This window comes from Somniosus microcephalus, chromosome 2 (assembly GCF_052327205.1).
Source record: "Somniosus microcephalus isolate GS21.2 chromosome 2, FLI_Smic_1.0, whole genome shotgun sequence".
Lineage (NCBI taxonomy): Eukaryota > Metazoa > Chordata > Chondrichthyes > Squaliformes > Somniosidae > Somniosus > Somniosus microcephalus.
In genome coordinates this window covers 300,733,000-300,759,266 of record NC_140988.1, presented here as the reverse complement: position 1 = coordinate 300,759,266, position 26,267 = coordinate 300,733,000, and the positions used below count along the sequence as shown (strand labels likewise).

At 45.3% G+C, this 26,267-nt stretch overlaps 1 protein-coding gene across 7 annotated transcripts in view; it reads left to right on the top strand.

Moving 5' to 3' along the window:
- The window catches only part of pdzd2 (PDZ domain containing 2), a 569,380-nt gene that overhangs the window by 255,348 nt on the left and 287,765 nt on the right, over positions 1-26,267 (top strand). For 5 of the 7 annotated variants that reach the window (XM_085973666.1, XM_085973663.1, XM_085973669.1 and 2 more), the window contains exon 3: positions 16,008-16,150. In XM_085973666.1, the coding sequence (XP_085829792.1) occupies positions 16,008-16,150 (143 nt within the window). Of the gene's footprint in view, positions 1-1,812; positions 1,904-16,007; positions 16,151-26,054; positions 26,108-26,267 lie in introns of those variants that run through there. The other 2 variants (XM_085973678.1, XM_085973683.1) reach the window with 2 other exon arrangements.

The following is a 26,267-nucleotide window of genomic DNA, read 5'->3' as shown; positions in this document are numbered from 1 at the left end:
TTGATCCTTCGTTGCCACTGGGTCAAAATCCTGCAGATTCCCAGCTGACGCAATTGTGGGAGCACCATCAGTACAAGGAGAGGTGTAGATTCAGTATTCAACAGTCCTTTTCAGACATCTATATTCTGTTGGTACGTATGCCAGCAAAAATTTTAAATTCTGTTTATATTTTACTTCTAATTATTTTGCTGTTATTTGTAGTTTAAATAAATGTTATCAAAAAGATTTCTGTCAGTCCAAATTTTGATAAGTGTGGCCTCGTCCATGCCAAGTAATCCTATACTCAACCATTTGTTGCCCAACACATGTCAGACTGTGTCTCGCTGATTGAGGAAATTAAATTGAATTCGTTCAAGAGAGCAAATAAAAGTTGAGGATAGTAAAAAGTTCCGCCTTTTTTTTAAATGTGTAAAAGCATATGAATCTCTCATTTATTTTATCAATTCTTTGTTCAATACAGAAATTATTAACTTTCCAGAGACAAATTATGTACTCCATTATGAGTCTGTTCAGATATTTATAAAAACATATTTGTCTATTCTATCTATGTAGTTATCTGAGGAAGTGTGTCTCAATAGTTTTGTCTCATTAAACATAGCAGCTAAGAATAATCTGTTGTTTAAAACTGTGTAGCTCGGTGATTATGTCCAAATTCATAATAGGCAGAGGGGGAATAATTGGTCGTTGTTGCATCCATTTTCAAAAATGACCAATTTTGGGGTGCACCGCCCTGCATCTGATCTGCGCCTGAGTTACAGGTACCGCCATATTGGTAAAGGTGGTTTAACAAGTGTCTGCCTGAAACAGGCTTTAAGCCCCTCATATATGTTAATGAGATTTTAAAAAATTGACCTTTCTTCAGACTGGTTCTCTTGCCTGAACACACCAGCTGGTACCCGCAGGCGTCCAAGCAGAGGCCAATGCCCCTCATTTCTGTTGGCTTCCAGTAATATGTTGGGTTCTTCTGAGCCAGGGTAACATAGTTCTCCGCTTGGCTCCACAGCATTCCTGAGGGTTGCTGCCAGCCTGTGATTGACTCCCTCCCTTTCATTTCCTTCCCCTTCTCAGGACTTACTTGAGGGCTGCTGCTGGCGAGGCAGCCCGCCCAAATTAGAGGCGAGTACATCAGCGAGCTGCCTCTGGAGGTGCAACAGGCGCCCACAGCTCTCAGGAAATATGCTGATGGTGCCTGTGGCTTCCACTTCTGGTGCGTGCTCAGAGTGCGCTGACCATTTTAGGCCCAAAGCCGGCCCAAACCAATTTCTTGGACTCCATCCCAGCTCTGTCTCCTTGCCATCATTGGCCTTGTAAGTGATGGGCCAAAGTTCAGCACCTTACAGGGCTGACTGGGAAACCCTGGTCAGTGGGCACTCTGTGTAACTGGGTCCCTGCCTTTTTCTAATGAGGTTCTGCCAGGCTCCCACCAGAGTTACAACAGGAGCCCAGTTGGAACCTCAAGGAAATATGGGGCCAACAAGTTTAATCCATGTTGTGTGGTCAACAGGCTTTTGGCTACTGCACTGGTTGGTACATAACTGTAAGTATTTCATCTGGCCCCAGCTTGGTCATTAGCTGGGAGTCTCAGTGGTGGTAATCTGTACAAGCGGAGATTTGTGCAGACTTTTATCCTGGGAAATAAGCCAGGAAATGTGTACAGGCCTGTATTAATCAACCACTTATACACATTTACTGTCATACCAGCAACTCATGCTGGGAACAGAATTGGGACAACTTGTCATTCTCTTTGACCCACAGCAAATGCGCTACCTACTGGGTGAAAGCCTGGGCGATTCGTCAGTTTACGTGCCTGTTCTTTGATGGGAAAGTGAATCTGTGCAGACAAATGACAGTAATCAGAACGGAAAAAAGGCAGGAAAGTTAACTGAAATTTAAGACACAAAAAGTAAGTAGGTGAAACTTGAGACTCTGGAATTTTTTTATGGAATAAGGAACTTCCCCTCCCTGATTCAACTTAAAAGCTTCAAATTAAAGCTGTGTCTTTTTGACCACACGCCGAATAACTGCAATTGAGCTTGGTGATCCTGGGCTAGGTGGGAGGGGCGGGGTGGGGGGTGGAAATCACTTTCGGCCTCCATTCTTGTTCTCTTATCTAGTGATCTGCTGGAAAGTGTGAGTGTGGGAACATTGGGTAAGGACATATTTGTCTTGGCTATAATGTTCTCCACTGTCAAACCGCTTTAGCATTCATTTAGCTTACATTTTAAGAGACCCAATTGGATAATGGACTGGAGGTCAGCTCACACCCATGGAACTATACCACAACATGAGTCAGGATAGCAGGAGTAGAAATAAGAAAGGGGAAAACAAAGGAAGTAGCTCCTGGGACATTACAAGATTCAGAATCCATAATCATTTTCTTTGAATTTTCAGTCACTAAAGGGAGTTTTATACTGTCTGATTATCAACAGGGATTCTAGACATACTTACCTAATATCACAGGGGAAAAGTAATTGTATAAGAAATGCTAAGCAGAGCAGATGTGCTTTCCATATGCTGATGGCCTAAAAATAAATGACTCTTGCAGATAAAATTTTAATTCTGTGTCTATGAAGTCTCGCTGCATGATTAATTCATTTGTTTCTGTGCCAAATAAACTGGTGTCAGGAAGTGAATGGTTAAGGTGACTCCTGCGTGTTTACTAAACACAGTGATATAAACTGGAGGATTATCTCCTCTGAAATTCAGAGGGGGGCTGAGAAACATGTGGCTTTGTATATCAAATCAAGGAAGTTCATTTGCTTTGATGTTTACCCACTCCAATGTTTAGAACATAAAAGCTGAGATTTTCTTCTTCGGGGCAGAGTTCCGGTGGGACGGGGCAGGAAAGGGCTTCCACGCAACCATCCAAATCTGTCCCCACCCTAAAGTAGGGTCAGGATTCATCCTGTGTCCATGAAAGATTCCCAGCAGGATTTCTGCCGTCAGGAGGAAGCCTGCTAGTGCAAGGATGCAAAATCTTAGCGTGCTGCAGCCGGGACACTACTTCAGCACCAGAAGGGGCAGTGAGAGATCTTAAAGGGGAAAATGCCCCCCCCGAAGATGGCATTGAGGCTCCCACTGAAGGCCTAGGTCCACTATGTATTGGCCCAACTTAGAGTGAGAAGAGGCAGCTGCAAGGCCTTCTCTCTCCACTAGGGGAACATGGGTCCTTTACCATGTTTCCTGGGGTCCATCACCACCTTTCACATGGCGGCACCAGTAAGTAGCGAGAAATGGGGCAGATAGGAGGGAAATCCTCTTGGACCTTGACCCCTGCTGCCACTTGCATGTGGTGGGAGAAGAAGTGGCCAGTAAAAGAAAAAAGAAAGTCTTGTATTTATATAGCAACTCAGGATATCCCAAAGCGCTTTACAACCAATGAAGCACTTTTGAACTGTACTCAGTGTTGTAATGTAGGAAACGCAGCAGCCAATTTGCGCACAAACAGCAATGTGATAATGACTCAGAGGTGAGACTGCTACCCCTGAGCCATGGCTAACAGTGGGCAGGATTGCAGAGAAGAATCCCAACTTAAAATTTTTAAGAACAAGAGATGGTCATTAAACCTTTTTTATTTCTCAGCCGCACCTACCCAGCTTCTCATGGTATCCCTCAATCTGTTTTTTTCCAGAAACATATCTAATTGTCTGTTGAATCCATTTATATGCTCTGTTTCAATAGTCTTCCCTGGTAATTTATTCCACAAGTCTGTATTAACTTTGAATGAAAAAGCTCTGCATGATTTCCCTTACTCCTACTTGCTCAGTTTTAACTTGTGTCCCCTGACAATGTTCAGCAAAGTGAACAATTTATTTGGATCAGCTTTGTTAACTCCCTTTATAATCTTGAAAACTTTTTTTCTTGGTTAGCTCCTTTCAACATATTTTCATGAATATTAACTGTGGCACCACGTATGGGTTTGCCTGTGGGCCCTTCTCCTTTTATATTCTTTTGTACTCAGTGGGGAAAGAAGACTAACAAAAGAGCAGCAAACAATTTTTCCTTTCCGTCTAGTCACAAAATTATTTCTACAGTAGACCCATCAAGTGCAAGTCACTTTCAATGCAGGTTAGTGATGACCATGTCCCTGGCAATATAGGGATGGAATTTCCTGCTGGCAGCTTAGTTCATCCATGTGTGGAACGGGCATGTAGTGTTGAGTAATCTGTTTGGGATTTGTTTTAACGGATCCTTGTCAATTCGTCATGTGCACTACTTTCTGGCTGGCTTAACGAGCTGTCACATACAATGTACTAGTGTTTCATTATTATTATGTTATGAGATTTGCATTTAAATTTATTTTCATATGGTTTCCTGTTGTTTAAGACAGGATTGTGCTGTGTACTTGGCTAAAGGGAAGTTTTATGCACAAAGGAGCTCTTAGAGGGGAAGAGGCTTTGAGTAGGAAATGTTTCTGTTTTTTCCTGTGCCATTTTTGTACTAGTTTTTTTTGGTGTGGGGGTTGGGGGGGGGAATCTGTTTACTTTGGCATCAAAGCATGTAGAGAACTTTTATGGTTAAACAAGACCAGCTAACTATAGGCCCATTAGTTTGACATCAGTAATGGGTAAGATGCTTGAGGGAATCATTAGGGATGCAATATATGAATGCTTGGATAGAGAGGGACATACTGGGCACACCCAACATGGCTTCATAAAAAGGAGGTCATGTCTTACAAATCTAATTGTATTTTTCGAAGAAGTTACTAAGTTGGTGGATGAGGGAAGCACAATAGACATTGTCTACTTAGACTTCCAAAAAGCTTTTGATAAGGTGCCGTAAAAGAGGCTTCTCTATAAGATTGAAGCCTCTGGTATTAGTGGTAATATATTGAGCTGGATTGAGAACTAGTTGACAGGACATAGGCAAAAAGTAGTTATAGCTGGATTTGAATCTGTTTGGAGACTGGTCACCAGTGGTGTCCCGCAGGGATCGGTGTTGGGACCGTTACTCATTACTATTTTTATTAATGATCTGGAGGCACGATCTGCAAATTTGCAGAGGATACTAAGATCTGTGCGCGTGTTAGGACTGTAGACAATACTTGTCTGCTTCAGGCGGCTCTTAATGTGTTGGGACAATAGCAAAATACTGCGGATGCTGGAAATCTGAGATAACAACAGAAAATGCTGGAAACACTCAGCAGGTCAGGCAGTATCCGTGGAAAGAGAAATAGAGTTAACGTTTCAGGTCTGTGACCCTTCATCAGAACAGGTTCTGTCGAAGAAGCCTTGGCGAGTTGCTGCAGTGCATCTTGTAGATAGTGCACACTGCAGCCATGGTACACCGGTGGTGGAGGGAGTGAATGTTTAAGTTGGTGGATGGGGTGCCAATCAAGTGGGCTGCTTTGTCTTGGATGGCGTCGAGCTTCTTGAGTGTTGTTGGAGCTGCACTCATCCAGGCAAGTGGAAAGTATTCCATCACACTCCTGATTCATGCCTTGTAGATGGTGGAAAGGCTTTGGGGAGTCAGAAGGTGAGACACTTGCTGCAGAATACCCAGCCTCTGACCTGCTCTTGTCGCCACAGTATTTATGTGGCTGGTCCAGTTAAGTTTCTGGTCAATGGTGACCCCCCCAGGATGTTGATGGTGGGGGATTCGACGATGGTAATGCCAGTGAATGTCAAGGGGAGTTGGTTAGACTTTCTTTTGTTGGAAGTGGTCATTGCCTGACACTTGTGTGGTGCGAATGTTATCTGCCACTTATCAGCCCAACGTTGTTCAGGCCTTGCAGCATGTGGGCACGGACTGCTTCATTACCTGAGGAGTTACGAATGAACTGAACACTGAACCTCTACTTTGCCATCCAAAAAAAGGAGGATATGAGTCCTGCGTCATACCATCTGTGCTGATCCTTCCTGCCTTAACATTTTTTTTACCATCCACAGATATTTACCTGCCATTTTTTTTCCACCCAGAAACCTTTCCCACCTGTAGCCACCTACCTTTGAGTGGCTATATCTCTTTAAATGGCTGTTGTGCCCTTTATGAGGTGTAGCAGCACTGGAAAACTACGCTTTGTCCATTGTAAAAGCTCAATTCCAGAGTCAGAAAAATAACTTTTACCTTCGAGGGTGTGCGCCATACTGAAGGAGAGGGGAAGGGGATACTGTGACTCAGCAAAGCACTGAAAGAAACAGTGAATCTGAAATAAACACAGAAAATGCAAGAAACAAACAGTTGGTTAGTCAACAGCGGAAAGAAAAAGATAGGTTAATAATTGAGTAAACGGAGGGAAACTGGGGGAAAAATTCGATTGGTTTGCGCCTCCTGTTAGCGTCTTAAGATGGCGCTAATGGGGCACAAAGCAACTAGCACCCGGGCACAGCGATGTTTGCGCTGCTCGTGAAATCGACCAGACATTTTGCGGTGGCGCTAAACACTACTGTCACGATCTCCTGCGCCTGCAGATCGTGACCTCAGTCGAGCGCGCAACGCCCCGGTAGCGCCCCGGACCGGATATTGAGTGGCGCCCCCTGCCTTACCGCCTGCCGCTAGCAACGACAGGTTGAGGGGAGCATTTTGCAGTCAGGAAGGGACTGGGGGAGCGCTATTTAAAGGCGACCGCTTCCTGCCTTTTTTTGTCGACTGCATTTTTGCACCATGCATTCTGAATGAGAGAGAGACACTTCTGGAGAGATTCAATGCTGTGTTGAGGAGTTTTGGGTACTGAGCAGCACTTTGCAGGTTCATTTTGATTTGATCTGCCTTGCATTGATTTAGAAGAGACTATGGGGGCTGCACCCTGAGCTCTTTCCCTGGGCCTCTGCATTGTTCTTTCCAGTAGATTTGGTATACAGGTCTCTCCAGACCAAGATTCAAAGCTGCAATAAGCAGGGTGTGGATGGAGAGCAAGATCGACCCTCCCCTTTAAGAACTGGCCTGCACCAGTGTGTCTGTGTTCCATTGCTGACTGACATCACATAAGCTTCGCCAGCGCTCTGAGGTAGCACCTCGCTCCTTGGCGTTAGTGCCTTAGAGAGGTGTGTAGCGCCTGATTTAGCGCTCCAATCACCTCCAAGGGCGATAGAAGCCAGGTTTGCAGTTGGAGGCAATAATTAGCGCCAAGCGCTAAACTTTGTGCCCGGCCGATAATTGCACCCCAAACGGGGCGATACCAAATTTCTCCCCCATTGTCTTCAGATGATGACCATCCTGCTGTATTTTTCCATTCTTTATAATAGTGATTGAAGAGTTTCAAAAGTGCAGAGTCTTTTAATCTTTGTAAACTTTGTAATTTTAACAATCGTTATGGAGAGGATTCTCCCACAATCTTAGATACTCCATACTGGCTGGCTTGTTTACAAATAGGGAATTCTATTCTGCAATTAAAATTGTGGTCGATAATATCTCTTCAATTAGATGAAAGTTTAATTCCTCACTGGATAATAAGATCGGACTAATTGCTTTAACGTTGTAATCCTTAGGATGTTTCTGCATAAAATTATAGCATTCATACATTTAAAATGCTTCTTCTAGTGAGGGTTCTCAGTCTGTTTCTCTGACTCTCGGGGCACATGCAATAGTCTATGTCTTGACTGCTGACATGCTATAGCACATTTCTCCCTTGAGCATCTTCTTTTACTGCTAGCATCCATGTCTCACCAGAACTCTGCTTGTGTGGCATTCTTGACAACATCAAGACTCAAACATATTTGTTTCTGGCAGTACTTTCTAATTACCCACGTAATGATGCATGTGTCATAGAAAACATAGAAGATAGGAGCAGGAGTAGGCCATTTGGCCCCTCGAGCCTGTTCCGCCATTTAATGGATCATGGCTGATCATCCAAATTCAGTATCCTGTCCCTGCTTTCTCCCCATATCCCTTGATCCCTTTAGCCTTAAGAAATATATCTAACTCCTTGAATATATTTAATGAATTGGCCTCAACTGCCTTCTGTGGTAGAGAATTCCACAGGTTCACCACTCTCTGGGTGAAAACATTCCTCCTCATCTCAGTCCTAAATGGCTTACCCCTTATCCTTAGACTGTGACCCCTAGTTCTGGACTCCCCCGCCATCGGGAACATCCTTCCTGTATCTAGTCTGTCTAGTCCTGTTAGAATTTTATAAGTTTCAATGAGATGTTTCAGCGCTTAGACTTTCTAGTATGAATTTGGCTGGTTCTAAAAGATTGATATTCTGTATTGTAGGCACAGAACTCAGCCAAAAGTGATTAAAGACAACTTTTATTTGCCGCTGAAATAATTTCAATAGAAAAGTGGAAAATTTCAATAGAAAAGTGGAAAAAAGTAACAGCTATTAAATAATGTCTTCTAGACATGAAAACTGCCAGATTGCTGTAAAAACCCAGCTGATCACTAGTGTGGCAGGGTCCTGCCAGCCCTACCCGGTCTAGCCCATGTGCGACTCCAGTCTCACGCTATGTGATTAACTCTCAATACCCTCTGGAGAACTAGGGGTTGAGCAATAAATACTGCCCACATCCCAACAATTAATATAAAAATATATAATGGGGTTGAAATTCCTCAGGAATTACTTAACTCCAGTGGGAGACTGGCAGAATCGCCCAGGAGCTTCCAACTTGCCTCCACCGGCCCTTTACAAAGCCAATGCCACTGGGAGGAGCCAGGGCAGTGACACCCTATGCTAGGCTTTCCTGTTCATGTGACTCAGTTGGGACCTGGCAAATGAATGATCAACTTCCCTACAAGAATGAGAGAAAAAGACTGATCCTGTGGGGTAATGTGTTGTGGACTTAAAATCAACAACCCAAATCTCAAAATTAAGAAAATGACTATGACAGCATAGTCTCTCCTGTCTTCCATATAGAGCCATCTATTGTTTCTTAACTTGTCCCATTACCATCTCCTTTTGCCTTGCACCATCTCTTAATGTCTCTTAATCTCTCCTGCCTTCCATCCTATCACAGACCTTCCCTTTTGTTCTTTCCTCCCCTCCCCCCCTTTCCCTGCCCCTGCGCTTACAGGAAACTTTGTGCTATCCGGCACCGACGGACCGAGCTGTTGCCGTCCCATCAAAAGTGCCGGACAAACCAGCGCTAATGTTGAAACATACGGAGATTTTGAGCTCCGTATCTGGCAACAAACCCTGTTGCTTGCTTGCTTCTAAACAGTCGGCCGTACCTTGCAAGCGTCTCTAGCTTAGGAACAGCTTCAGCGAGACCTTGCAGAGCCTGACTGGTGAAAAAAAAGCAACGAAAAGAAAAAAAAACTAACGATTTTGTACAACAAGCTGTTCAAACTTGAACAGACTCCATGCTTTCACCAATGTTCAGTGGGGAACTCACTTGCAAGCACAATTTGCTGCTGACTGTGTAATTGAAATGCAGGAGAATTTACAACTGGGCAAGGACAGATTTTTTTTTTTATTCGTTTGTGGGATGTGGGTTTCGCTGGCAAGGCCAGCATTTATTGACCACCCCTAATTGCCCTTGAGAAGGTGGTGGTGAGCCGCCTTCTTGAACCGCTGCAGTCCGTGTGGTGAAGGTACTCCCACAGTGCTGTTACGGAGGGAGTTCCAGGATTTTGACCCAGTGACGATGAAGGAACATCGATACACTTCCAAGTCAGGATGGGAACTTGGAGGTGGTGGTGTTCCCATGTGCCTGCTGCCCTTGTCCTTCTAGGTAGTAGAGGTCGTGGGTTTGGGAGGTGCTGCCAAAGGAGCCTTGACGAGTTGCTGCAGTGCATCTTGTAGATGGTACACACTGCAGCCACGGTACGCCGGTGGTGGAGGGATTGAATTTTTAAGGTGGTGGATGGGGTGCCAATCAAGTGGGCTGCTTTGTCTTAGATGGTGTCGAGCTTCTTGAGTGTTGTTGGAGCTGCACTCATCCAGGCAAGTGGAGAGTATCCCATAATACTCCTGACTTGTGTCATGTAGATGGTGGAAAGGCTTTGGGGAGTCAGGAGGTGAGACACTCACCACAGGATACCTAGCCTCTGACCTGCTCTTGTTGCCACAGTATTTATGTGGCTGGTCTAGTTAAATTTCTGGGCAACAGTGACCCCCAGGATGTTGATGTTGGGGGATTCGGCGATGGTAATGCCATTGAATGTCATGGGGCGGTGGTTAGACTCTCGCTTGTTGGAGATAGTCATTGCCTGGCACTTGCGTGGCACGAATGTTATCTGCCACTTATCAGCCCAAGCCTGAATGTCATCCAGTTCTTGTTGCATGCGGGCATAAACTGCTTCATTATCTGAGGAGTTGCGAATGACACTGAACACTGTGCAGTTATCAGCGAACATCCCCATTTCTGACCTTATGTTGGAGGGAAGGTCATTGATGAAGCAGCTGAAGATGGTTGGGTCTAGGACACCGCCCTGAGGAACTCCTGCAGCAATGTCCCAGAGCTGTGATGATTGACCACCAACCATAGAATCATAGAAAGTTACAGCACGGAAGGAGGTCATTTCAGTCCATCGCGTCCACGCCAGCCAACAAAGAGCTATCCAGTCTAATCCCACTTCCCAGCTCTTGGTCCGTAGCCCTGCAGGTTAGAGCATGCCAAGTGCACATCCAAGTACTTTTTAAATGTGGTTAGGGTTCCTGCCTCTACCACCCTTGCAGGCAGTGAGTTCCAGACCCCTACAACCATCTGGGTGAAGAAATTTCCCCTCAAATCCCCTCTAAACCTTCCCCCAATTACTTTAAATCTGTGCCCCCTGGTTTTTGACCCCGCTGCTAAGGGAAATAGGTCCTTTCTATCCACTTTATCTAGGCCCCTCATAATTTTATACACCTCAATAAGGTCTCCCCTCAGCCTCCTCTGTTCCAAGGAAAACAGACCCAGCCTATCCAGTCTTTCCTCATAGCTAAGATTCTCTACTCCCGGCAACATCCTTGTAAATCTCCTCTGTACCCTCTCTAGTGCAATCACATCTTTCCTGTAATGTGGTGACCAGAACTGCACGCAGTACTCTAGCTGAGGCATAACTCGTGTTTTGTACAGTTGAAGCATAACCCCACCCGCCCCCACCCCCCCGCTCTTGTATTCTATGCCATGGCTAATAAAGGCAAGTATTCCGTATGCCTTCTTAACCACCTTATCTACTTGGCCTGCTACCTTCAGGGATCTGTGGACATGCACTCCAAGGTCTCTTTGTTCCTCTACACTACTCAGTGTCCTACCATTTAATGTGCTACCTTCAGGGATCTGTGGACATGCACCCCAAGGTCCCTTTGTTCCTCTACTGTGTCCTACCATTTAATGTGCATTCCCTTTCCTTGTTAGCCCTCCCCAAATGCATTACCTCACACTTCTCCAGATTGAATTCCATTTGTCACTGTTCTGCCGACCTGACCAATTTATTGATATCTTCCTGCAGTCTACAGCTTCCTTCTTCAGTATCAACCACACAGCCAATTTTAGTATCATCTGCAAACTTCTTAATCATACCCCCTATATTCAAGTCAAGATCGTTGATAGTACCACAGAAAGCAAGGGATCTAGTACAGGAAACTCTCTTTTTACCGGCACCTAAATAACCAGAAATCTCTCTTAACCGGCAAAATTCAGGAGTAGGTTCAGGTAAGTTTTACTTCATATTAGTGGCCGTGTAACCGGGGTTCCTGGATCTGTGGCCGTGTAACTGGGGTTCCTGCACCTGTTGCCATGCAACAGGGATGCCTGGATCTGTGGCCGTGTAACCGGGGTTCCTGCACCTGTTGCCATGCAACAGGGACACCTGTATCTGTCGCAGTGTAGAGGGCTCTCGTACATTAGTAAGTATACCTCTCTGTAATCCAGACTTTTTGATCAACCGACAGCATCCCGGTCCCGTCGGTGCCGGATAAAAAAGAGTTTCCTGTACTGCGCCCTGCGGAACCCCACTGGAAACAGCCTTCCAGTTACAAAAACACCCATCAACCATTACCCTCTGCTTCCTGTCTCCGAGCCAGTTTTGAATCCAACTTGACACTTTGCCCTGGATCCCATGGGCTTTTAACTTCGTGACCAGTCTGCCATGTGGAACCTTATCAAAAGCCTTGCTAAAGTCCATATACACTACATCAAACGCACTACCCTCATCTACCCTCCTTGTTACCTCCTCAAAAAATTCAATCAAGTTTGTCAGACACGACCTTCCCTTAACAAATCCATGCTGACTATCCTTGATTAATCCATGTCTTTCTAAATGAAGATTTATCCTGTCCTTCAGAATTCTTTCCAATAATTTTCCCACCACCGAGGTTAGGCTGACTGGCCTGTAATTACTCGGTCTATGCTTTTCTCCCTTTACGGAGCAGGCCCGAGGGGCCGTATGGCCTACTCCTGCTCCTACTTCTTATGTTCTTTAAACAAGGGTACCACATTAGCAGTCCTCCAGTCCTCCGGCACCACACCTGAAGCCAGAGAGGATTGAAAATTGATGGTCAGGGCCTCTGCTATTTCCTATTTTGCTTCGCTTAACAACCTGGGATACATTTCATCCGGGCCTGTGGATTTGTCCACTTTTAAAGCTGCTAAACCGCTTAATACTTCCTCTCTCACTGTTTATTTCATCTAATATTTCACACTCCTCCCCTGCCGACAGCAATGTCTGCTTCACCCCTCTCCTTTGTGAAAACAGACGCAAAGTATTCATTAAGAACCCTACCGACGTCTCCCGCCTCCACACACAGATTACCCTCATGATCGCTAATAGGCCCTACCCTTTCTTTAGTTATCCTCTTACTCTTAATATATTTATAAAACATCTTTGGATTTTCCTTGATTTTACTTGTCAAGAATTGTTCATGCTCTCTCTTTGCTTTCCTAATATCATTTTTAATTGCACCCCTGCACTTTCTGTACTCCTGTAAAGATTCTGGAGTATTTAGCCCTTGGTATCTGTCATACACCTCCCTTTTTTTCTTTATCCTACCCTGTATGTCTCTAGACATCCAGGGGGCTCTAGATTTGTTAGTCCCACCTTTTTTCTTTAAGGGGACATACTTGGTCTGAACCCTCTGGATTTCTTCCTTGAATGCCTCCCACTGCTCTGACACTGATTTACCTTCAAGTAGCTGTTTCCAGTCCACTATGGCTAAATCCCCTCTGAGCTTAGCAAAATTAGCTTTTCCCCAATTTAGAATTTTTATTCCTGGTCTATCCTTGTCCTTTTCCATAACTACCTTAAATCTAACAGAATTATGGTCACTAGCACCAAAACCACCACAACCATCTTCCTTTGTGCTAGGTATGACTCCAGCCAGTGGAGAGTTTTCCCCCCCGATTCCCATTGACTTCAGTTTTACTAGAGTTCCTTGATGCCATACTCGGTCAAATGCTGCCTTGATGTCAAGAACAGTCACTCTCACCTCACCGCTGGAATTCAGCTCCTTTGTCCATGTTTGGACCAAGGCTGTAATGAGGCCTGGAACCGAGTGAACAACAGAAAATGCTGGAAAAACTCAGCAGGTCAGGCAACATCCGTGGAGAGAAATTTGAGTTGACGTTTCGGGTCGAACCCGAAACGTCAACTCAAATTTCTCTCCATGGATGTTGCCTGACCTGCTGAGTTTTTCCAGCATTTTCTGTTGTTATTTCGGATTTCCAACATCTGCAGTGTTTTGCTATCGTACTGGAGCCGAGTGGTCCTGGCAGAACCCAAACTGGGCATCAGTGAGCAGGTTATTGGTGAGTAAGTGCCGCTTGATAGTACTGTCGATGACACCTTCCATCACTTTGCTGACGATTGAGAGTAGACTGATGGGGCGGTAATTGGCCGGATTGGATTTGTCCTGCTTTTTGTGGCCAGGACATACCTGGGCAGTTTTCCACATTGTCGGATAGATGCCAGTGTTGTAGCTGTACTGGAACAGCTTGGCTAGAGGCGCAGCTAGTTCTGGTGCACAAGTCTTCAACACGAAAAGCAGAAATAGCTTATTACTGAGAGATGTGCAGCATAATGAAGAATTATGGGTTTACCATTAATCTAAAGAAAACAAAAGAGCTGTATGAACTTACATTTGACAATACTTAACTGAATGTTGTAACAGACTTCACCTACCTGGGAAATAGCCACCACAACCACATCCCGAGATGCTTTTCAGACAAGAGATGTAGTAGAAGAGTTTGGAGAGATAAATAAAAGTATGATTAAAAATATAGGTTTTTAGGAAGCTTTCAGAGAGAAAAGTAGTAAAACACAGGGGTTTATGTACAGAGTTCCAATGGAAGCACTGGTCTAATTTATCAAGATGTGCTTTTATTGTATCAGAAAGACCTTTGTCAGAAATGCTCTCACATTGTAAGCTAAGTTCAAAGTCTATCACATAAATGTCATCCAACTCTTTACAATCTATATTAACGATTTGGAGGAGGGGACCAAGTGCAACATATCCAAGTTTGCCGACGATACAAAGATGGGAGGGAAAGCAGTGAGTGAGGAGGACATAAAAAACCTGCAAAACGACATAGACAGGCTAAGTGAGTGGGCAGAAATTTGGCAGATGGAATATAATGTTGGAAAGTGTGAGGTTATGCACTTTGGCAGAAAAAATCAAAGAGCAAGTTATTATCTAAATGGAGAGAAACTGCAAAGTGCTACAGTACAAAGGGATCTGGGGGTCCTGGTGCATGAAACACAGAAGGTTAGTATGCAGGTACAGCAGGTGATCAGGAAGGCCAATGGAATCTTGGCTTTTATTGCAAGGGGGATGGAGTATAAAAGCAGGGAAGTATTGCTTCAGTTATACAGGGTACTGGTGAGGCCACACCTGGAATACTGCGTGCAGTTTTGGTTTCTATATTTAAGAAAAGATATACTTGCTCTCGAGGCAGTTCAGAGAAGGTTCACTCGGTTGATTCCGGAGATGAGGGGGTTGACTTATGAGGAAAGGTTGAGTAGGTTGGGCCTCTACTCGTTGGAATTCAGAAGAATGAGAGGCGATCTTATCGAAACATATAAGATTGTGAGGGGGCTTGATCGGGTGGATGCGGTGAGGATGTTTCCACTGATGGGTGAGACTAGAACTAGGGGGCATAATCTTAGAATAAGGGGCTGCCCTTTCAAAACTGAGATGAGGAGAAACTTCTTCACTCAGAGGGTAGTAAATCTATGGAATTTGCTACCTCAAAGAGCTATGGAAGCTGCGACAGTAAATAAATTTAAAATGGAGATAGACAGTTTCCTAGCTGATAAGGGAATTAGGGGTTACAGAGAGCGGGCAGGGAAGTGGATGTGAGTCTAGGTTCGGATCAGCCATGATCCTATTGAATGGCGGAGCAGGCCCGAGGGGCCGTATGGCCTACTCCTGCTCCTACTTCTTATGTTCTTATAACTCTGTTCTCTGGTTATGAAACCTGGCTGCACGACTGCTGTCACCCCAAAAAGCTCAATGAGTTCCACTTACCTCAACTCAAATCCAAGAGCATAACAAAGAGTGCTGTCATTACAAAAAGTCGACCAGCAATTCCACTTTTCTTTCAGAATTTGATGCCAACATTAATATCTAAACCGAATAAATAGACTTCTGCAAATGGCAAATAAATTTAAAAGCAGAAATAGCTTATTACTGGCAGAAATCTCTCTTTCCTCTGTCTTCAGTCCTGTCTCAATCTGTGTCCTATGTGTTATTGCAACTCACCTATTCTGTGTTTTGTGATATGTTGGTTATATGACTCATGGAGGAAGTCTTCAGAGAGGCTGTGAGCTAGGAGCATATGCCTGAGAAAGATGCCTTAATGAACAGCGTGCACAATATATTACCGTAATACAATAGCAAATTACTGCGGATGCTGGAAATCTGAAATAAAAACAGAAAATTCTGGAAACACTCAGCAGGTTAGGCAGCATCCGTGGAGAGAGAAACAAAGTTAACATTTCAGGTCTGTGACCCTTCGTCCTGAAACATTAACTCTGTTTCTCTCTCCACGGATGCTGCCTAGCCTGCTGAGTGTTTACAGCATTTTCTGTTAGTATTTCACAATATATTTGTTTTTTTAAAAGAAGCATTGCCATGGATATTTATTAATTGTCGAACACTTTTATCTAATGCGGGATTTCCCCCCACCCCACCCCCAACCATCCAGCGGGAAGGCTGCCAAATATGGAAGATGCACATGGTGAAGGGTTCAGACGGACTTGGTATTCAGATTACGGGAGGCCGGGGATCCAGACGTTCACCCCATGGCATCATTGTCACATACGTTGAAGAAGGAGGAGCAGCGCAAAGGTAAGCAGTAGTATCTGGACAATAGCTAACATATCACCATGTTTCACAGAATGAACACTATCCTGTGTTTCTTATTCGATTATCCATTCAGAAACATGCATGAAATAGTTGTAACTTAAGAGAAAAAGAAGAGTGGTTATACATTTTTATTACAGCTCCAGTTTTGTTAAATAATTTTGACAAAATTCTATTTCAGAAATGAACAGAATTTGTTCAGCACTTAGGTTTCGTGACCTGCAATTCTGTTAACTGCTGAAAGTCGATATTCTTGAACATAAGAACATAAGAAATAGGAGTAGGCCATTTGGCCCCTTGAGCCTGCTCCGCCATTCAATAAGATCATGGCTATATCTGATCTTGGCCTTAACTCCACTTTCCCGCTCTCCATAACCCTTGATTCCCTGTAGCTCAAATATCTGTCTATCTCCGCCTTGAATATATTCAATGACTTCGCCTCCACAGCTCTCTGGGGTAGAGAATTGCAAAGATTCACGACCTTCTGAGAGAAGGAATTCCTCCTCATCTCCGTTTTAAATGGGCGACCCCTTACTTTGAAAGAAAGAAAGTGCTTGCATTTCTATAGCGCCTTTCACAACCTCAGGAGATCCCAAAACGCTTTACAGCCAAAGAAGTACTTTTGAAGTGTACTCACTCTTGTAATGGAAGAAATGCGGCAGCCTATTTGTGCACAGCAAGGTCCCACAAACAGCAATGAGATAACTGACCAGATAATCTGTTTTAGTGATGTTAGTTGAAGGATAAATGTTGCCCAAGACACTTTGAATAGTGCCATGGGATCTTTTACATTCATTTGTTTAACTTCTCATCCAAAAGACGGCACTTCCGATCGTCCAGCACTCCCTCAGTATTGCACTGAAGTGTCAGCCGAGGCTATGCTGGAATTTTGTTCAGTACCTTTCCCTCTTGAGGTTTGCAGACAACTGTGCTTTTGACTTAATTTTTCTTTCTCAGCTCCTGGAGCTAAACAGAAAATTACTCGATTGGCTTGTAGTAGTTAAATACAATCCAGGGTGCCAAACTGCTTTTCAATTCAAAGATGAAATCAATTAACAAGCTTGTATTGACCTCTGTGAAGAGCTTGTCCTTTTCTTAGCCATAAATCAACCACCAACATGAAAGTTATAATTGACAGGGCAAGTTACCAGTTTTTGAGACTCAGACTTCCAATTAGAGTCATAGTCATAGAGTCATAACAGCACAGAAGGAGGCCATTCGGCCCATCGAGTCCATGCCAGCTCTCTGTAGAGCAATCCAGTCAGTCCCACTCTAGCCTATCCAAACCCGTCATAATCTTGTACACCTCTATCAAATCACCCCGCAACCTCCTTTGCTCTAATGAAAACAAATCCAGCTTCTCCAACCTGTCCTTGTAGCTAAAATCCCCCATCCCCGGAACCATTCTGGTAAATCTCCTCTGCACCCTCTCAAGGGCCTTCACATCCTTCCTAAAGTGTGGTGACCAGAACTGGACGCAATACTCGGTGAAACAGGAGCACATCCAGAGGAAATATTTTTTGGAGCCAGACAATAAATAACATTGGATCCAGAATGTTGGCATATTTAGTACTGTAGCCAAAAGTGTGGTTCTAATTTTGTGCACCACACCCCTCTCAGTTTACACTAATCCTCATTCTTCTTAATGTCGCCTCGTATTGCTGCTCTCACCCCTGTTATCTATGGTTACCAATTACTTCTAGTTTTGTACAAAGCATTAAATTCTGGTCCAGATCCAACTGTGTGGGTTTTGTGCCCTGATAGCCTGAATATTGAGAGCAACAATACCGGAGCTGAGAGGATGGGATCGGAGGCGAGTCAGCTATGAAATTTGAAATGATTGACAGCGGGTTCCCAACCCACTGGCAACCCGCCTCCCAAGTGTCGGGTCTGTCAGCGCCGAACAGACCCGACACCAAGCGGCAGGGGAGGCAATTTAGATCATTAGCTGGATTGTTAAGGGGCAATTAAGTCTTATTTTAAGCTCACCTTTAGATTTTTTGAGCTCGCCAATGGCTTCCCCACTGTTCGGGGATCACGTCAGGTAAGGAGGTCGGGTGCTGTGTCAGCATGGGATGATTTACTAACTTGACAGCTGCAAATGGTCTGCAAAAGCTTCTATTTCATAGGTCTTCACTTTCCAAGGTTAGAAGCGTTGCTTACTGCATTTGGAAGACAGATTGAGCTTAATGTAGCTAGCAAGTGTTTGGAGCAATCTCTCTATCCAGTGTCACCTCATTGGATCAACCTCTCTCACCATTGACAGATTGCTTCTGTCATCTCAACCTCACCTGCCATCTGTTCCATCAGCATCAGTGACCTTGAAAAAAATCTCACCTTGGTTCTCCGAAGCCCACCACGATCAACTCCAACACCAACCTTCTCCGCAATCAACTGATGCTGCACAGGACAGAGGGCATCAGCACCCGACTACATTGCTGCCAGGGATGGCCTCAGCATGGCCAGATTTACTTCACTTGACGCTGCACACCCTGATGTGCCAGGTTGGCACCACCCCATACCAAAACTGTAAAGCATCCCTACAATGTTCAAGCCATTCCTTTCACACTCATCCCCATTGCGGGGGTACCCTTATTTCTCACCATTCACTGCAACTCACTAAGCCACTTCCAAAGGTGCACACAAATCTGTCCAAGAGCACAAAGTGTTGAAAATAAAGATTTCAATGTTTGACAACACATTAACAGAAACTTTACACGAACATTGGCAAAAACACCCAAGTGCCTACCCTTGTGTGTCGTTAGTTGGTATGCTTGCACTAGGATGAGGGTGAGTGTGAGGGGTGGCTAGTGAGATGGAGATGTGATGATGTAGATAGAGAGAGAGGGATAGGTGGAGGCGCAAGGTAAGTTGGTGTGAGTAAGGATGTGCAGGAGTAGGGTAGGGAAGGCAGAGTGATAGGGATGTGATGAGTGACACAGCAGGATGAGGTTGAGTCTGGCTTTGCAGTAACATTTCGTGATCTACTGAGATCATTGTAATGTTTGCGCCACTGCACCCAGGCCCTCCTGACAACATCCCTGCTTGTGTCCTCCTGTGCAATGTGCAACCAGGCTGCGTTGGTCTCCTGGGGAGGCCTTCTCCACCCATCAGAAGGGAAGAGAACCTCCTTGCGTGCTGTGACTCCCTCCATAAGCATATGGAGGGAGTCATGCGTGAGCCTGGGTGTAGCCATGCACCTTTGTGCAGTGCTGGTTGGTGTTTGCAGCACCTCATTGCTGCAGAACACTGACAGCACAAATGTCAAAGTAAATGTGGACATGGTCCCTTTAAGGAAACCGGCTGATGACACATGATCAAATGACATCATCAGACCTGCTTCCTTTTAATGGGCCGGAAACCTCGCAGGGCGGGCTTAACAAGCCCAATCATCGTAAAATCACTTCAGCAGAGCAGGATGGAGCCATCGGCGGGGTCAGGACCCACCACCGACCCTGGCTGCCCCGGACCCGCCTCGTTAGGCGAAATCGCGGCCAAAGTGCATGTTTTGCCAATGATGGGGCCGACACATCAATTCAAAAAACGATATAATCTTCATCAGTCTTACACCATGATCATTCTGAAAGTTATGTGGTGTTTAGCAGATATTTAATTAATTAGCATACTTTTTAAAACAAATCTCAATTCTACTTTGTTTCAATAGCCATAAACTGGGTATAATATATCCGGATTTTCCAGTGGCATTCTTAATACTGCGTTTCTGCCAACAATGATCTACCACTGTCTATATTTCAAAAGATTGGTTAATTTGAAGTAGATAAGAAATAAAATCCAGACTGAGAAAAGGGTCATTTAGCCCATCAAGCCTACTCTACCCAGAGTAAGCTACCCATGAAAATCCCCATCTTAAATGTAAGTTGTCCAAGTAGACAGCAATTCATTTCTGGTTTATTAGTCCCTTCGATCTCACTGAGCACTCACAGAAAGTAAGAGAATGCAGTGGAAGTGTGACTATATCATCAGCCTTAGCAAGAGCTCTATTAAAATTGTACTTAAGTGTGGAGCAATTTAACCTACCTGAAGATCATGATGTAAGTATAGAAATCCAACAGATTTGCAGACTTAATGGGGGTGTTCTCCTCTTTGGGTTGGGGTTCTAGTAGTATTCTAGTAGGTGGGACTGCCCACCCCTTCATATATGTCCCAGCCTCAACCAATTTCCTGGGTCAGGGTTCATTGCATATGCAGCGTGGGCTCCCGGTGGGATTCCCACCATTAGGAGGAAGCCCACCAGTGCAAGCGAGAATACGCTGGAGATGCCGCAGCAGAAGCGGTGGTGAGAGCAGAGGTGTCTTCAAAAATCAGACAGAAGACTCCCGCTTAAGGCTTCGTCTGAGACCGAAGCCTGCAGCAGCTAAGTGTCGTGGGCCGACTGGAAGCTACTACAGGGTCCTCTTCCTCCATTGGAGGAACTCTGGGTCCTAACCACCGCTTCTTGGCACCTACCGCCACCTTCCACATGGTGACCCCAGGAAGCGGTGGGAACTAGGGCGGAAAGGAGGGGCAAGAACCTACTTTATTTGGGCTGTAAGTGGTTTCACTCTATATTGAACAGCTTAGATAGGAATGATGGATTGGTGCCTAACATAATACACTATACCTCCTTATTTAAAAGCCAGAGATTTGACAAAACAATGGGGGATAATTTTAACCTCCGAAAACATGTGGGTTTGGGTCAGGTGGGATTTAAAATTTTAAAAATCTCAAACCTGAACCCAACCTGTCCCCTTCCGTTTTTAAAGGAGGTAGGACGGGGGGCAGGCAACGAACCTGCTCCCAGGAGGCAGGTCACTTATTTAAATATTTTAGTGAGGCTGTGTGCCTCAGATTTAATCTCTCTTCCAGCTTTAATGCTGGTCGACCGGTTTCCCAGGCATCGGGGAAACCCAGCAGCTAAAGGGAGGTGAGGACTGCTGATGGAAGAGGTAAGTGCTTTTCCAGCACTGCTTGTGTGCCAGGAGTGCTTCGTCCCAGCCCCCCAAATTAACCTGCTTCCCGCCCCACGACCGGACCCCTCCCCACGACCGGACCCCTCCCCACGACCGGACCCCTCCCCACGACCGGACCCCTCCCCACGACCGGACCCCTCCCCACGACCGGACCCCTCCCCACGATCGGACCCCTCCCCACGATCGGACCCCTCCCCACGATCGGACCCCTCCCCACGATCGGACCCCTCCCCACGATCGGACCCCTCCCCACGATCGGACCCCTCCCCACGATCGGACCCCTCCCCACGATCGGACCCCTCCCCACGATCGGACCCCTCACGATCGGACCCCTCCCCACGATCGGACCCCTCCTCACGATCGGACCCCTCACGATCTGACCCCTCCCCGCGATCTGACCCCTCCCCGCGATCTGACCCCTCCCCGCGATCTGACCCCTCCCCGCGATCTGACCCCTCCCCGCGATCTGACCCCTCCTCACGATCGGACCCGTCCCCACAATTGGACCCCTCACGATCGGACCCCTCCCCGCGATCATCGACCTCCCGAATCCCACCTCTGTCCCGATCTCTCTCCGGCCCCCGCGATCGCCTCCCAACCCTCCCAGCCACGCTGTACCCACCACCCTCTCTCTCTCGTGATCTGTACCCCTGCAGCAGGAAAACTACCTGCTCTTGGGCTGCGGCCTCTTCTGGAGCGTTCCCCAACCGACCGGGAGCCAAGCCTGTCAAACAGGCTGGCTTCCAGGTGGGGAACCTGTTAAAAATTAACACGCACGCTGTGGAGTTAAAACTCCATGGAACTCTTCCCCCAAGCCCCCCACTCCCCACTTGGAAATCCAGCTCCAGTAAATATCGGGGCCATAGCAACTATGAAGCATTAATTCCCCATCCCACTCAACTATCAAATGGCTGCATACCCATATTCCTGTCTCACTGGAGTACCAAAGGGGCGGGGCCTGGCCAGCGCGTCCCAGCGCCCAGCTGGGCCACCAGGGATTGGGAGTGCTGGCCAACGAGCCCAGCACGCAAGAGGAGTGCCGGGCTCACGGAGAGCAGCCGGCACCCCGTGGGGGGGCTTCACAGGGGCCGGGGACAGCAACGGGGGCAGGTGCTGACAGGCGACCAGCAACAAAAATGGCCGCCCGCCACCTCCCCTTTAACTAACGCCGCCCCGGCCGCAGGTAGGCCCCCCTGACCCCGTTGGACACAGTAAGTCGGGGGGCGCCACCCAATATTACAGCCGGGGCATGAGCGAGGCGCCGCGCACGGCGATGCACACGACGATGACGTCATCGCCGGCGGTGCAGTGCCGCCGCTAACCTACCACTGAATTTCGCAGGAGGCGTTAGTGGCGCCCAGGCGCTAGTTGATTTGCGCCCCGTTATCACCCTCTTAGGGCGCTAACGGGAGGTGCAAATCAACCGAATTTAGCCCCCAAAATAAAATTATCTTTGGCACTCTGGCTGCAGCAGCAGATGGCATCTAGTCACATGACAACCAGTATGTGAAGTACTTGTGGGGTGAGAGGTTGGATGCTGTAATTTCAGCATTGCCCGTACCATTTTATTTAAAGCAACAAGCTCCAAAAAGGTGAAGCTGAAGTATTTGAATTTTCAAGATCCGAGTATTCAGTGAATTAATTTAAATCATTCAAATTTGGTTGACTTTCGATTTTGAATTCAGTTCAGTGTCCATCATTGTGGACAGCACAGGACTGCAGGACTGATATGGATAATTATAAGTCAGAGCCAAAGTCCAAAAATTCACATGTTTGGTCATTACTTGAAAATCTAACTTGAAGTTATTGTTTGTTAGGAATACATGTTAAACACATCGTTTTAAGTATTTCTGAAATAGCAGTAGGAAATAGTGGCTCACAGAAAAATATCTCTGAAGCTGTGCCAATTACCCAGACAAATGAACATGTTTCATCCATCAGCATCAATGGACAGAATACCCTGCAGGCCCACTCACCTCCACACCCACGTCCTCGATAATCGCTTCTCATGTGTGAAGCTCCGCAGCAGGAGAGAAAATTGTTAAAATCTATCCTCATATTTCTTCTTCTCTGGGAATTTAAATATTCCATTTCAAACCACTTTGTGTCTTTTTTAGGTGAGGAGATTAAAGGGTTAAACAAAAGGCTGTTTCTCTTTGTGTCACTACATCCTTAACATTCAGATATCTTGATTGGAGAGCGTACCGTTCAACTCAAACCCAAAATGTGAGATTACCTGAACATGTGCTGCCAGTACTACAGTTAAACAACAAGAAGTACCAAATCAGGAGCCTAGATTATAAACCATTGAATTTTCACTCACTTTTAATTACTTAAGCTCAGAATTTCCTTGGCACTGTCAGTGTGAGGAGATACATAGAATCATAGAATCTTACAGCACAGAAGGAGGCCATTCGACCCGTCGTGCCTGTGCCGGCTCTTTGAAAGGGCTGTCCAATTTAGTCCCACACCCAGCTTTTTCCCCATAACCCAGCAAATTAGTTCTCGCAAGTATATGTCCAATTGCCTTTTGAAAGTTCCTATGGAATCTGCTTCCACCATCCTTTCAGGTAGTGCATTCCAGATCTTAACAACCTACTGTGTGAAAAAAATTCTTCTCACTTCCCCTCTAGTTCTAATGGCAATTGTTTTAAATTTATATCTCTATTCAGTCACCCCTTAACTTTCTCCGCTCTAAGGAGAACAATCCCAGCTTCTCTAATCTCTCCACATAACTGAAGTTCCTCATCCCTGGTATCATCTTGGTAAATGTCCTCTGTACACTGCCCAAGGCCTTGACCTCCTTCCTAAAGTATGTTGCCCAGAATTGTACACAGTCCTCCAGCTGATGCCTAACCAGTGATTTGTAAAGGTTTAGGGGCTGGAAATGGCAGTCGGAGGCTTCCCGCGGGCGATTGCCTCTGATCTGCAAGAAAAGTACGCATGTACCTGGTGCCTCCGTACCTTCAGACTCTTGCGCTCCTGGGCCTGCAGACGTATGTCTGCATAAAGGCCCATGTATCCCAGGGAGCATGCGGTTCGCAAGGATCCCTGGGATCATGTGGGCAGGCTAACCAATCACAAAGGTGGATTCTAAATGCTTATGGGGATTCCATTTACGTACGGAATCCCCATAAGCATAATCGGAATCACCCCAAAAACACACTATCACCCCACATAAATAAAAATAAATCATCACATGTTCAAAATTAATTAAAATACTACTTAATTAAACATCTAAAACAAAAATTAAATTTTTTGAAAAATAGATTTAAACATTTTTAAAGGGGCCAAAAATAACCTAAACTAATTTTAAAGGTTTTTGAATTTTTAAATCATTTAAAAAATGTTATTTTTATATTTATTTAAACCCTTATGCTGGTAAAAGAAGGCCTTATGCCTGCTTTTACTAGGTGTAAGGGTTTTGTGGATGGGTACGATCTGTCAAGCAGAATATTGACAGATCGCACGTTCTGGGTTTTCACGCATGCGCATTGCATGTGGAAACCCGGAACTTGCGGGGCACTAACGATCGCATACGCTGTGTGGTCATAGGTCCCAGAAAATCCAGGCCCTTGTTTTTGTATTCAATGCCCCTATTTACAAAGCCAAGTATCCCATACACTTTCTTAACTGCCGTATTAACTTGCCCTGCCACCTTCAAAGATTTATGCATATGCACCCCCAGGTCCCTTTTGCTATTGCACCCTCCTCAAAATAGTACCATTTCGATGATACTGCCTCTCCATGTTGTTCCACCCAAAGTGCATCACTTTACACTTCTCCGCAATAAATTCTCCGCATCTGCCGTGTGTCTGCCCATTTCACCAGTCTGTCTATGTCCTCCTGAAGTCTGCTACTATCCTGCTCATTTCAAAATTGTACTCCCTATACTCAAGTCCAGGTCATTTATATATAACAAGAAAAGCAATGGTCGTAATAGCAAACCCTGGAGGACTCCAGTGCGTACTTCTCCTTCTCTCCAGTCAGAAAAACATCCGTTCACCACTATTCTCTATCTCCTATTCCTTCACCAAGTTACCACCATCCCTTTCATCCAATGTGCTTCTATTTTCTGAATAAGCCTGTTATGTGGTAGTTTATCAAATGCCTTTTGAAAGTCCATATATACAACATCTACTTCATTAACTCTCTCTGTTACTTCACAAAGAACTCAATTAGGTTAGTCAGATGTGGTTTGCCTTTAACAAATCCATGCTGGCTGTCCCTTATTAACCCATGCTTCTCCAAGTGAGAATTAATTTTGTCCTTGATTATGGTCTCTAGTAGTTTTCCTACCACTAACGTTAGACTGACTGGCACCAGGTTTATCCCTCCCCTTTTTTGAACAGAGGTGTAACACTTGCCACCCTCCAGTCCTCTGCCACCACTCCCATATTCAAGGAGGATTGAAAGATTGTGGTCAGAGCTTCTGCTATCTCGACCGTTGCTTCCCTCAGCAACCTAGGATGCATCCCATCGGGACCAGGTGACTTGTTAACTTTGAGTGATGCCAACCTATTTAACAACTCCTTTCTACCTATTTTTATCCTTTCCAATATTTCTACTCCCTCCTCCTCTACTGTGACATTAACTTCATCCATTTATTTTGTGAAGACAGATGCAAAGTATTCATTCAGTACCTCAGTCACGCCCTCTGCCTCCATAAGCAGATTTCTTTCTTTGTTCCTAATCGGCCCCACCATTCCTTTAACTATCCTTTTACTTTTTATATGTTTATAAAGGATTTTAGGGTTCCCTTTTATGTTACCCGCTAATCTTTTCTATTCCCCCTTTGCAATTTTTATATCCTTTTTCGGTTTCCTCTTGTACTCTCTGTATTCTGCCTGGTTTTCAACTGTATTCTGTACCTGACATTAGTCATAAACCTCCTTCATGCTCTATTTCCTTTGTCATCCAGGGAGCTCTAGCTTTGGATCCTCTATATTTCCTGCTTATGGGGATATGCTAGGTTTGTACCTAAACTATCTCCACCTTGAAGGCCTGCCATTGCTGATATTGTTTTACTACCAATCATAGCTTCCAGTCCACCTGTGCTAGATCCTTTCTCAAATCACTGAAATTGTCTCTCTTCCAGTTGGGTATTTTCATTGTTGATTTTCCTTTGTCCC